The 14611-nt window shown below is 37.9% G+C and overlaps 1 protein-coding gene across 1 annotated transcript in view; it reads right to left on the bottom strand.

Annotated features, from left to right (window-relative positions):
* The window catches only part of LOC105514943 (chromosome unknown open reading frame, human C16orf97), a 49879-nt gene extending 40910 nt beyond the window's left edge, over nucleotides 1-8969 (bottom strand). The window contains 1 exon segment of the mRNA XM_011946607.1: nucleotides 8873-8969. Within this exon segment, the coding sequence (XP_011801997.1) occupies nucleotides 8873-8969 (97 nt within the window).
* Nucleotides 8970-14611: the final 5642 nt, after the last annotated feature.

Genomic DNA, 14611 nt, shown 5'->3' with positions numbered 1-14611 from the left:
CCTGCATATCTTTTTTGGTGAGATATCTGTTCAGGTCTTTTGCTCATTTTTAAAGTTGGCTGTTTTCTTATTGTTGCATCTTAAGAGTTCTTTATATTTTGGATACCAGTCCTTTATTAGATATGCTTTTTGCAAATATTTCCTCCCATTCTGTAGTTTGTCATTTCATTCCCTTGACAGTGTGTTTGTAGAGCAATTTTTAATTTTAATGAAGTAAGTCCAACTTACCAATTTTTTTGATGGATCACAATTGATGGATCACAATTTTGTTTTATGGATCACTAAGAAATCAGTGCCAAACCCAAGGTCACCTAGATTTTTTTGTTGCCTTCTAGGAGTTTTGTAGTACTGTAGTTTACATTTAGGACTATAATTTATTTGAAACTAATTTCTGTAAAAACTGTAAGATCTGTGTCTAGATTCATTTTTTAGCATGTGATGTTCAGTTGTTCCAACATCATTTGTTGAAAAGACTATTATTTCTTCACTGAACTGTCTTTGCTCTTTTGTCAAAGATCAGTTGACTACCTTTGTGTAGATCTATTTCTGGGTACTCTATTTTATTCTATTAACATATTTGTCTCTGTTTTCACCAATACCAAAGTGTCTTGATTACTCTAGCTTTATAGTATGCCTTGAAGTTGGTTAGTGTCAGACCTCAAATTTTGTTCTTCTTCAATATTTTTTTGCCTATTTTGGGTCGTTTTTTATAATCTGCTTGTGGACAACCATAAAATGATTTGCTGGTACTTTGGTTGGTACTGTGTTGAAAATATTGATTAACTTGAGAAGAACAGACATCCTGATGATGTTAAGTCTTCCTATTCATGTGCATGTAATATTTGTTCATTTATTTAAATATTCATTCATTTTTTCATAAAAGTTTTGTCATTTTCTTCATATAGATCTTGTATATATTTTATTAGATTTATACCTAAGTGTTTCATTTTCTTTTTTGGTGCTAATGTAAATGGTATTGTGTTTTTAATTCAAATCCTGTTGCTTGCTGGTATATAGGAAATCAGTTGACTTTTGTATAGCAGCCTTGTATCCTGCAACGTTTCTATAATTGCTTAATAGCTCCAGGAGTTATTTATTTATTTTATTTATTTATTCTTTGAAATTTTCTACATAGACAATCATATCATCTGCGAACAAAGAAGGCTTTATTTCTTTCTTCAAATCTTTATATATTTTATTTCCATTTCTTGTCTTATTGCATTAGCTAGGGGTTCCAATATGATGCTGAACAAGAGTGGTGAAAGCAGACATTATTACCTTGTTCCTGATCTTAGAAGGATACCATCTATTTTCTCACCATTATGATGTTAGCTATTTTTTTTTTATAGAATTCTTTATGAAGTTGAGGAAGTTCCCCTTTATTCCTAGTTTACTGCGAGTTTTCATGATGAATGAGTGTTGGATTTTGTCAAACTTTTTTTCTGCAAATACTTACTTGATTTAACTGATTATATAATTTTTCTTCTTTGGCCTATTGATGTGATAGATTATATTCATTGATTTTTGAATGTTGAACTAGACTTTTATAACTAGAGTAAATCCCACTTGGCTATGTGCATAATTCTTTATATTGTTAAATATGATTGGCTAGTATCTTATTGAAGATTTTTGCATTGATGTTTATGAGAGATATTGGTCTTTAGTTTCCTCTTTTCGTAATGTTTTTGTCTAGTTTTGGTATTATGTTAATACTGTGTCATAGAATGAGTTAGGAAATATTCCTTCTATTTTCTGGAAGAAACTGTAAAAATATAGTAGCATTTCTTCCTTAACTGTTTGAATTCACTAGTGAATACAGGCAGGTCTGGTGCTATCTGTTTTGGAAGTTTATTAATTATTGATTCAATTTGGTTATAGATATGTGCCTATTTAGATAATCTATTTGTCCTTGTGTGAGATTTGGTTATGTCATTCATGAAGTTGGTTCATTTTCTCTAGGCTATCAAATTTACATACAGAGTTATTCATAATCCTGGTATCTTTTTAAATAGTAGATCTTTGACAAATATTTACATTTATTTTCTGGTTACTGGAATAGTGTGGATGCTTCCTTGATTTATCTTTGTTGAGCTAATTTTAACAACTCATCTTCTTAGGAAGTTATTATTTTGATCTATATTTTTAAATGTATTGACATAATGTTGCACAAAATATTTCTTCTAGCTCATCTAATCTCTTAACATTTATATTTCTAACTTCTGTTTTATTTTAAAAGTTGTAGTTCTCTTTCTTCTTGTCTCTTCTTTTAAATACTTTCAAGGAAGAGGGGGTAACTTTAATGCTCTGAAGAAGTTTTTGGTTATTAATTGCATTTTGTTTTCTAATTTATTAAATTCAGTTGTTATTATCATTAGTTATCTAATAATTTTACTTGGATTGTTTTGGTGTTATCTTTAGTTTCATAAGTTAAATATTTAATTTATTTAAATTTTTTATATCTTTCTTGTTTAATAACCAAAATATCCACAATGAGGTTACATACTTTTGTAAATGATTTGTAACCTTGGGTTTGAGTTGCTCTAAGGTTTGTGTGTTTTAGAATTTCTTAAGATTTTCTTTATGGTAATATGATAAATATTGACAAATGTTTCCATAATAAAAAAGAACATGTATTTGCTATTTGCTATAGATTATACAGTTTTACATATGCTTATTATTACATGTGCTGATTAATAGTTTCCATTTCTTACTTTGCTTTCTCTTCACTTTCACTACATTTAAAGACCTAATTCTCTTCACTTTCCAGAAACAACTTTTAGAGATTTTTTACTTCAGAAGTCTAAACCTGCAGGAACTAGACATATGACCAATCATATTAGATTTTCAAAGTTTGTCCTGGCTGCCTTTCTCAGATGGAAGAATGTGTAATTGTTCTGGTGGCCATTGGCAGTTTCCTGTCAAGGGAACACAGACTGATTGTTTACTGTATAAACGAGTTGCTGGGACACACTGAATTTTCTGGTTTAGAATTTGATCTCCACACAATATAAACAGTAAAGCAGAAAAAAGGGAAAAATTATTTTCTTCTGTGTTTCCAAGGAATGAGATCTCAAAGGCTACAAGGTAGCCATCCCATGAAGCAGCCAATAAACACTCAAGAGCCAACATCTCATCTAGATTCATTCTCTGTAATGTCCTCATCAACCTACTACTCTGCATCCCATCATCACCTCTGGTCTGTCTCAAGGCCCAATTAATTCAGACCAGGGCCCGTGTAAGAACTTCCTAACTGATGGTTCTGCTTTCTATCTCTGTTCCTTCCTGTCATTTAACCCCAATAATCTATATTCCTAAAGCACTACTCTGAGAACAGCATTCCCTTCAAATCTCCCTACACGATGAAGCCAAAACTTCTTAGACACTAGATTTCTTTGATAATAGGACCAGCCCTCCTTCCCAGCCTTTTCAACCTACCCCTTTCCATTAACTCTCATGATATCTCAGTCATAAACTCATGAACTGCATACCCATTTTTTACTTTTTCATCATGAAACATTGTTAAGCTGAAAATCTTTTGTTTCCTACATTAAAAATTGGGATACCTAAAGTCATGGTTCCATAAGTACCTTGTGATATAGTAGGCATTGTAGCAAATGTTCTACATGTATTATTTTCACTTAATCTTCACAACATTTCGATGCGATAGGCATTGTTACTGTCACTGGCCATTTAACACACAAGGGCATGGACACTTACAGCAGCAAAGTCTGAATCCAATGCATACTGGGTTAAGCGTTATGCTGTACTCTTCCTTAATTACCCTGCCAGGACCAAGAGAATCCTTGCAGCCTAGACTAATCACTCACATAAAGTGGGCACCCATTATATAGTGAATAAATGGTTGAATGACTAAGGAAATGTGAAAAGACATCTTAAAATGCTTTAGAAATGGTAAATTACTATGCAAATATTATATGTCATCCACAAAATCACTATTATTAAGCTGCTTTTATGATGAAAGTTGATACCTTTTTTCATTTATTTCTATGCCTTGTATTAATATTTGCTAAGTGAAAACATTGATCTAGGTTTTTGTCAATTGTTTTTCCTCCAAAGCCAAGCAGAAACTTCATCTTCCATCATGTGGACACCCTGTCCAATTGGCAAATATTGACAGTAAGAAAACATCATGTTGAAATTAGCCTTCTATTCTTGTATATTATTGAAAAATCAGAAGTACAAGACCAAAGGTTGCAGAGGAGCTGTGTGCGCACACCTGTGTGTGTGTGTGTGTGCGCGCGTTCGCCCAACGTTTTCAAACATTTAGTTTTACTACAGTTCCTCTTTCTGACCTGGTACAATCTCAGACTGCATACAAGCAGCAGATGTCAGTGTTGTGCAACTTTCAGGCTGACTGCTTGCAGAGGCAAGCTGTTCTTTGTCGCTTAGAGACAGAATCAACAGTCACTTGTACCCACAAACAAACACCCTTAGGTGCTAGGTAAATCGTAGACGTCCCCCACAAAGAAACTGTAATTTGAGAAATTACACAACAACTTATCAAGATGTAGCTGTGATTCAAAGGTTGCAGAGGATGGGCACAGGATAAATAGTGGAACCTATCGCATTTTGCTGGCCCAGAAGGAGATAGGGACACCCAGAAAGCACTGGTTTGGCTCCTTTTTCACAACTGTTGTGAGCCAGAGCAAAGGAAGGTCAGACTAAATCAGCCTTGTTTGATGAAAGAACAGTGCTTTCTATTTGCAAGTCATGTGGTCAGATGGCCAAACTCCTAATATGTCCTCAAAGCCCAATATATTCTGGTTCCTGACTGATTCTATAGCTTTCTTGGGAGCCACTCTGCCTCCTTTCTCTCAGCTGCAGTCACTGCATTCTTCCCAGCTCACAGGCTCTGCTTATAATGCTCTTGCCACATGCTCCTGTCTCTCCTTTAGTGTCTACTCTTCAGATCTCAGCTCAAATGTCCCTTTATCCTGAAAAGTCAGGCTCCATACATCAGGTCTTTCTTTTATGGTCCCACAGTACCCTCCATAGACTTATCACAACTTTCAATTATATATGTGTCTGATTGTTTAATTAATATCTGCATCCAGCTCCAATAAAAGTGCCAATTCCATAAAGGTAGATTATGTGACTTTTTTGCCCATTACTGTTTCCCTAGTACCTAGCATGGTACACGGCATATGGAAGATTCTCAATACATAAATGTTAAGTTAAAAAAAAAAATTAAAAGGTGAATGAATGGATAAATAAGTAGATTGGCGAATGAACAAATATGTGAATTGATTCCATCTACTCTTCCTCTGAAGAGACAACGATGTACCAGTGAGTGAATACAAGGTAGACTGGTTTAAGAAGAGGAGAGTATCTCAAATACTTGGAAATAGAGTGATCACTACTGTTCCAGGATTCTGAGAATAACTCAGCAGGTTGAGAGATTGACTTGCACAAATGGATTCTGACTTGGGCCTACATTCTGGTGGCAGAGCTTGAGTTCTCCCCTGCAGCAATGAATTTCTGTATAGCACTTCTGAATGCAACCATCGCATACTGGTCTTGTATCAGTAACGAAAGGGGATCAGGTTGCCTTTCTTCAGAATAACGTATTTGGAATGTATCATGTGAAAGAGAAGAGCTTATAGACAAAGAGAGAGATAAAGGGGTTGACTTTTTTCTTTTACGGTATATACCCAAAGGGGAGAAGAATCTGGCTATTTTTCTTTCTTCCACAAGATGGGGCAATCGGAATGAATTTAACTACAAAGGAGGCCTCACCAGTAAATGTCTTTTCCATGTTAAACAGCACTATTCGGTCAACCAGAAAAATGAAGCTGGTTTTGAACTTGTTTATGCAACTGTGTAGCATTTCCTGAAAACAGTAGGCCTGGGATAGACAACAGTTAGACTGGAGGGGAAACCCTAGGGCACAGGTCCACTCCATATTGGAGTCAAAGGGGTGCTGCCCAGCTTCCAGAACCCCCAGCATTCCAGCCGCAGGGAGTTGTAAGGGTCTCTGGCTCAGAAACAGGTGCTGCAAAATTGAGCAAATTTACCATGCAGAAACATTTCCTCACATTAGAAGGAAATTCTAGATGAGATATAATGATATCTACTTTGAACTAAATTATTGTAATATAATCAATCACGGTGTACAAATTCCAGTTCTTAATATCTTAGTCTGCTGCTTACAGTCTGCAAGATGATTTCATTCAGTGGAATATTCCACAATGCATTAAATCAGGCCCTACATAAAATAATTATGACACTAGAGTTTTATTATTCTACCTATGACCTATTTGCAAATAGGTCCGTGTCTCACAGGGTCCCACTGAATCACATTGTTCTGGAGAAAATAATGTCTCTTCCTAAAGTTCTCTCGCCTGTGACTCACCCTCTCATTGGCTCAGACAGGGTTAAGGGTCCATCCCTGAATCAATCTCAGCTGGGAAGATAGGTGTGGCTTATCGCCTTAACCCAATCAGAATCCCTATGCTGAAGCCAATTGCGCTCAAACCCTCCTTGCTAAGAGTGGGAGAGCTGTACCTTATACAAAAAGAAAGCCAGGACAAGGAAAAACTGGGGAGATCATAAAATATACCTGTATTTTTTGGAGTTTAACGAATGATAAAACATCGTCTCTTTTAACATATAAAAATTTATGAGAGTCCTAGGCCAATCCTGGTTGATACACAATTATTTTTAAAAAGCAATAAACCATTGTAAAATGTTCTGAAGAAGGCCTTAGGCTTCTTAAAAACTAAATTCATAGATATTACACGAGCTACACCTGGTGCCTAAAAAGCAGAGGGTTGCTCAGTAACCCTGGAGAATTCAGACATTTAGAGGAGGCAAGTGTTAAGAGGTGGGAAAAAATACCAAGAACAAAAACATCCACTTAGGTTGAAAACTTGCTAGGTCCTTTATATAAATACCTTCAAGAAGTACTATCCAATAAAACCTCCGAGGGCATTCTGTCTCCTCAACCACTCATTTTTTCAAGCCCCTCTGTCCTCATTACTACAAGCATTTGGAGTGATAGAACCTCCCTATCTCACAAGGTTTTGTGACAAGTAAAGGCAAGAATGTGCATAAAAGGCTTTGTTAATGTAAATGCTCACAAATGTAAGAATTATATTGCTGAGAACTTTATGCATAGTTTTTAAGATGCTGTAGAAAAAAAAGACATATCTGCCAAAAAACAGGTTCTACATTGACCTTAACAAATGAGTGGATGTCAATTACATATAGCTCCCTTACACCAACCTCCTATTTTCCCACTTCATCAATCTCAAGTCTCTCAGATGTTCGCCTAATGCACTCCACATAGTACACTCTGAACTTCTTGCACAACCCAAATAGTATACATGGATCCATGTGCCTGTTTTCAAGATTGGCTAATTGGCCTCATTTGCACAAGAAACTATTAAGAACTCTCTAATAAAAGTCGAAAATGTTGCCACACTTTGTTAAAGAGCTAAAGGTTCTGAAATGCAATGCCTGTCACCACTTTATGATAGAGTTGAATCTGAGAGAAAAAACTCTTACAAACCCTTATTGAAGGATAATTTTCCCAATGGACACAGTCTTAGGAACAGTTGGTACCAGGGACTCCAATGCCACCAAGATTCTCTCTTTTTCCCAACTCTCCTTCTCTGCTTGCTGGCTTCATTCTTTCCACGCAAACCAGTTTTCTCAACATAGTGAAAAACACGGCTGTCTAAGCTTCCATGGCTGTAAACTTCTGTCTCCTATTTCCAATTTGAAAAATTCTGGGAAGAGATTGGCCTACATTGGGTTGGATGTCCAACACTTTATCAATCAATCATGTCCAGGGTATAAGATCTGATCAATGCATTGCAACTGTAAACAAATATGTGTAGTTGGGAATATAGGAGCTCCACCCCAAAAAGAGGGCCTATTTTTACAAAATAAAAGAATACTTTGTCCTGGTAGTGGTTGTCCTGGGTAGGCAAAAGATTAGTGTCTACACAAAAAGGCAGAGTTAGTAAAGACATGAGTCTGCCCCTGTAAAACAGGACCAGTCAAAAATTTCCCCAGGTCTGAGATTTGTTTACTCTGTAATAAGAAGAAAACACCTGCCTATTTCACCAAACTGTGGCAACAATCACCTGAAACGTGTGTGCATTGTAACTTCAAAAATATGACAACATTTCAAGGTATGACTGTGGCTATTACTATCTATATAGGTAACTAAATTTCCCATTTTTCACATTGATGCCTGGAGTCAGACTGACACAGCAAGTAGTTTGAACAAATTGAAGCTCATCTAACATTACAGGCTGTGAGTACACTCCTTCTCAAGCCATATTGCCTTCCAGCTGTGTGTGGTTATTATGCCAAGTTCATCAAGAGATATTTGAGCTTCTCAGGGAGCAGGAGTAGGGGAAGACAGAATGAGACTCAGATGGAAGGAAATAACTCAACCAAAAAAACTCTGGTTAGTTTACTTCCTAGAGAACTTCCTTCTACTTTCCAAACTTTTAGTCACTGTTCTATCTTCCAGACAATTATCAGCTAATTAATTTTCATGTGGACAAAGATCACTGTTTAATAGGTCAGCAGTGTATCATCTTGAAGTGAAAATCAGCAAAGGAAAGAAGGGTAAGTGATAAAAGGCATCAATAGTATGATGTCTGTCCTAAATCAACACTGGGAATAGGGATTCAGTCACTGGGCACCAATTTCACTGCTCATGAATGATGAGTGACTGACTATAATACCTAAGGCTTGTTATTTCTGTGCTACCTTTCTCTTTACGTAATATCAAAGGGAAAGCCCCCAAATAATGATAATACATACCACTTATATTGCATACTATAATTTCCTAGGCATGTTCCCATAATCCATTTATCTAAAATGGTGCACTTACAGTCTATTAGAAACATCACTGAACTTGCGAGCCTTAACTACTTGCCACTTAACCAGTTTGGCAGCCTTGGGAAAAGTCTTGACTTCCATTTCTTCATTTGTAAATTGGGGATAATAGTATATTTTTCAACATGTTAGCATGAGGCTTGAATGCAATGATTTATAAGTTTTCTGTAAAGTGTGACATAAACATGAATAATTTTTCATAAGGGCCTAGTGAAGATCTCAGCAAAGGATGCAATGAAAATAAATCCTATGTTTGAACTTAATAAAACCTGGATTCAAACAATGCCAAGGACTTGACCCAAAGTCACCCACAGGTAGCTGAAATGTACAAGGCTTCCAGTTCCAAGCCCTCTTTCCTATACTGCCTCACCGATGATCCACCGGGGTGGACATCAATATCTTTTCTCTGAAAATATATCTTTTATTCTATTATGTAAGCTAGGGAAAGAAAATGTAACTGAAGACATAGAATGAATCATCCAGCAATTAGTTACCCCGCGTAATGCCTCTGATAATACATAGAACAATGGCTGTATTTCTTCAGCACATAATCTGTGTCAAGCACCACACTCAGCAGTTTACATGCACTAAATAATTTAATCCTCAGAATTACCCTATGAGTTAGGTGTGATTAGTGTCCCCATCTTGCAGATGAGGAAGGTGAGGCACCTGGGAATTAAGTATCCCGCCCCAAATCACTTAGCGAATGGCAGAGTGAGTATTCAACACAGACAAATTAGCTTCTGTGTCCGTGATCCTAACCATTATGCTAGGCCATCTCCCAAGGACACCAAGCCTAGTGCACCATCTGATTCTACCTTTTAAAAACTCAAAACAAGAGAAAGATGATTTTATCTAGAGTTTTGAGCTGTATCTCACGTATTTCCAGAGGTTTTCCGACCAGTTTCTGGCTTCATACTGCCCAGCATTGATCTGAAATATCCATCTTATCAGCATTGATCTCAGGGATTTAAAATCATTTCAAAGGCTACAAAGCGAAGCACTTGTCCTTCTGGGCAGCCCCACCTCCTGTCTTGCTTTGTCAGTTTTAGCAAATGTGTGTTCAGGCACAGTCAAAGGCCCCGAGCAGAGACTCGCCAGGCTCAGCACCATCCTTGCCTTTCCTATGTGGGAAGAATGCTTCTCTATAAACAAGGTTGGTCTTGGAAGTTGACTGTTCCCCAAATGGCAGGAGAGAGCAGCACAAGGGAGTCACACTGAAAGTGATTTTAAATTACACAAATTCAGCGAATACAGAAAGAGAAAGAAAATTTAAATCAATGATACTAGACCGTGCTATACATTAGAATCACCTGACAAAGCTTAAAAAACAACTACCAAAATTTGGCCCACTCTGGAACAGCTAAACCACAATGCTTGAGGACAGGACCTTGCTTTAAATCCTGCAGGCATTTTCTACACTTGGCCAGTGAACTTGAAATAGGAACAACTCTCCCTTTGGTCTCAGTTCCCAGGGGCCTTTCACAGTATGACCATCTTGCTGCACTGAGTGTAATTCATAATACAGTATAAAATTGTATTTAGCATATAAAATTATTATGTGCTAAACATTACTGAATATATTACACATTTATAAACATATTTAGGTATATTCAGTTGTTTTTTTTTTCACCAAGATGTCATTAGTACAGGTTTAAACTCAGAGGATGCAATAGGCTTTGCTACTGTATCAAGTTAGCTGAAGGATAAATAGAGGAAATGTACATATCACACCATCTTAAACTAAGTGGGAAGCTAGGCAGCCACCTAAATACACATCTTTTTTTGTCCCCTCATCTATTCATCACAAGTATAGCTACTGCACGTGAGTACCAATGTGAGTTCACCATCTTTATATGGAGAATCTGTAGCCTCAGTTTGCTGCCAGTCTTTAGACTTTCTGGGCTCATGAGTCATCCCCAAACTCATTGTTGTCCCTTTCCAGGAATAGTCTCACAGATGGGAGTTAAAGAGCACACAGGTAGACATACCAACTCTGTAGTTTCAAAGAGCTGATACTGTAAGAAGACTGGTAGCTCTTGACTCAGTTCTATCTCTATCTCTATTTTTATCTATCTCTATCTCTATCTATCTCTAAATCTAACTATCACCTATCTATCTATCTATCTCTATCATTTATCTATCTATGAAGAGAGATACTACCAAGCAAGTAAGCTGTGAATACCTCTGTATTTGCAATATTTTGAAAAGTACTAGCTGCTATGAAACCTAATCTCTAAGGGAGTTGCAATTTTGCAATTAAAATTAAAAATTTAGTTATACCAGTTAGTTCTACTGAGATTCAATCAGTAAATTTAGCCTTCAGCCTGGCCGACGAGAGGTTCTGATTTAATTGGGCAATAGCAAGATAATTCAGAGATGTATGAAGCACTATAATGCTTCTCTGGTGAGCACATGCAATTGCTTACTTCTTTGTGCCCATTACACAGAGGCACTGGGAAAAGACCAGTAAGAGTTGTAAGAGAAAAGCAGATTAAGCACTCCCAGCACTGACCGGACTAAGGGCTTTGCTGGCCATGTTATTGAGGAGCAAGACCTACACCTGGGCTCCTGAAGCTTCCTGGCCAGGCCAATCAACAGATTCCTAAGACTCCTGCCCTGGGTTTTGAAGGCCATAGGCAGCCCCAGGTTCTTATTTGTCAAAGGGCACACATAAGGATCTCAGTCCTTCACGCTTGGTGGTTACTGTGGCTGCGTGTCTCGAAGATGGTCCCTGATCGCTGCTGGGCAAGAGGCCCTTCCTAAACATCAGTTGTCAACATGAAACCAGTTTTGTTGTGGGCAAAATGGTGTTTCCTTCTCCCAGTACCAGCACTTTGCTAAACCATATGTCCACAGGCCACACAAGTCTTACTTATTTGTTTATCTTTCCAGAAATGAACTCAATGGGTCTGCTGAGACTCAAAGGCCAAAAAAAAAAAATAAAAATAAAAATTATAAAAGCTATAAAGTACAAATTAGTCCTGTTTTAAAAGCAGGGGGGTGGGGCCCCGCCTGGAGAACAAAGCCTTACTTTGAAGACTTAGCGATTCTAATTTGGAGCCATTTCCCACTCCCAATTCCAAATCTGCATCATTAAACCATGAAAGAGTGAAGAGTAATAATTGTGAGCACGCTGAGTATTCCTTAATGATTTTCTGTCTTATACCCAAAGCAAATAAGCCAAATGCTTACTCAAAGCCTAGGGGGGGAGTAGGGTGAGACTTGGTTTTGCAATTTCTTTTTTTTTTTTCTATAGTCTTTCTTCTTCCACCGAAAGTGTCTATAAAATTTTTAAAGGAAAGTAGGTTGCTAAAATGTACTTAATTTGCCATGATAGATTGAGTCCATGCTTCAGTGACTGTAATTGAATCTGTGACCTATTTCTTTAGTAAAGTAGAAATAGTCTCTGGGGTTTTTGTCGCTACCATCTTTTAATGAAATTCAAAAAGACTGTCAAAATGTCTACACTTTTTCTTCTGGTTGTTAATGTTATTACTTTACAATTTGTTACTTTTTAATTAATCTTAATAAATGTGTACACACTCTACCTGGCCATTGGAAATGCTAGACATTGATTCTTCACTCCCTTAAAGCCAAGCAAAATTAACAGGACAGAAAGGGCACAGCAGCCAGGAAAGGTCTTCATATATATTTGGTTGCTCTTTTAAAAAATATTTTGAGGCATCAGTTTAAGGATCTGCCACCAAGAAGAGGGGGTTGTGGAGAGTCAACAGCAAAAGGCTGAGGGGCTCTGCCCATGGCTGTCCTCTTGGTGCCACCACTAACTCCTCCCACTTTGCTTAAGGGCTGCAAATGTGGTAAGCCGACAGCCTGGGGGAGCAATATTTTATTGACAAAATGTAAGAGAAAATATGTTCGGCTGCTTTTAAGCAGTGGTGTAGGAGGGTGTTACAGAACCAGATGGTCTAAGTTAGTCTTTCATTTGCCAGGATGATGGGAAAGCACTGCCTTGCTCTGCAACTGAAATGGTGGTGGCCGCTTTGCCAATGGACGGTTGGCTGTGGTTTCCAGGGACAGTTGTTCCTCTAGATGCGAAGTGCCCGAGGCTCTGAGTGAGCTCTGAAATTCATTGGCTACGGTGTCTGGGTGGGAGTGGGGAGAATGCCTTCAGGTATTTGCCGTGATGGTGTTAAAAGGGAACTTTTGCAGCAGTTCTCAAAAGTGGCCCAGATCACAGCATCACTTAAACTACTGAATCTGAAATCTGGGAATGGGGCCCAGCAGTGGTGGCCCAGCAATAGTTCTGTTGATCACTCTATTGTGAACCATTAGGCTAGAGAAAAGAGTTAAGGTGGCTGGAGCCCGGGGGGGGGGGGGGGTAATGGATGGAAGATGAGTCACATTAGAGAGAGATTGTGAATTCTCAGGAGTGCTCATGTTACCTGACTATACTCAGGGCTTTTCTATGTCTTTGCCTGTAATATTCCTTTGGCTAGAAAACATCATCTCCCACTTCCTGTTTACCTCTTCCCTATCTCTATTTTTCAAAGTTTTAGCCATTTTCCAATGGCATTTGGAGTATCTCTTACCCTATAGTTTTTTCTGACTACTTCAAGAGCATTTGGTCTGTCTTCTCACTGAAACCCCAAGGCTGTGACTTTTCTTGCAGCATCTAGATTTAGCCTTGTTTCTCTAGAGAACAAATCTTTTGAGGGCAGGTGGTCTGCCTGGTCGTTAGTGGATGCTCGTAATGCCTATTATGATGCTAGCAACACAGGAGATGTTAAAATGACTTTTGAAACATAGAAATTTTGATTCAGTTGAATATGTAGACAACCACCAGCTAATCTCCATTGGCTTGGTGAGTACTCCAGTTCTCCCCTTTGTCTGGTAATCAAAGTAGACCTCCACTCATGAACCAATGAATGGATCACATGGTCAGAAGGTTCTAGAAACACAATGGTTCAGTTTGACACACACTTACTGAGTAGGCTGCCAAGTCTGATGCTAAGTGCTTAGAAATAAACAAAATACAGTCCTTGTCTTTGTAAAGCATACATTTCTAATGGGAAAAGAACACATAATCAGATCATTTCAATGTACTATGATAAGCAGAGAGCTATGCACAAAGATTGATGTGAGCAAAAAGCACAAACTCCCTCAGTTCCCACTCTGGAGTTACAAAGAAAGGTTTGTCAGAAAAAAAATGTGTGTGTTAAATCTTGAAGAATGAGGAAGAATAGCACAGAAAAGAGTATAGAAGGAAGCTCTAATAAAGAGAATAGCACAAAGGCATGGAGGTGTAAACAGTGTCTTGGTAAGAGGGGGAGGGTCTCATGAATGGTAAGTACTCTGGCATTGGTAGACCATAAATTTGTAGTTGGTGATTGGCAGAAGGCTATGTCGCAGAGCAGGGAATCAGTCACAGAGGGTTTTGTAGTCCATGCTAGGAAATTTGGAATTTATTCTGGAAGACTTAGAGAATAACAGTAGTGGTTAGATTTGCATTTTAAATAGATCGTTCTGGCTCCAATGGGAGGAGGGGTTCAAGGGGATGAGGCTGGATGGTGATGAGAGAGGACAAGATGAGCCCTGGGCATTTGCAGATTTCCCTGGGGACACAAAAAAGGATTCACTCTCAAATCAATTACAACAATGAGTTATTTCTTATTAGGAGGAAAACCTAAGCAGAATACAAGTCTGAGTGAGACACGGCAGGCCTTACCCCTGGTAAATGCAAGGATAGCCAGGCTGGTTTGGATAAGAATAA

This window comes from Colobus angolensis, unplaced genomic scaffold (assembly GCF_000951035.1).
Source record: "Colobus angolensis palliatus isolate OR3802 unplaced genomic scaffold, Cang.pa_1.0 Scaffold251, whole genome shotgun sequence".
NCBI lineage: Eukaryota > Metazoa > Chordata > Mammalia > Primates > Cercopithecidae > Colobus > Colobus angolensis.
Note: the sequence above shows the minus strand (reverse complement) of the source record. Positions and strands in the feature narration are given on the sequence as shown.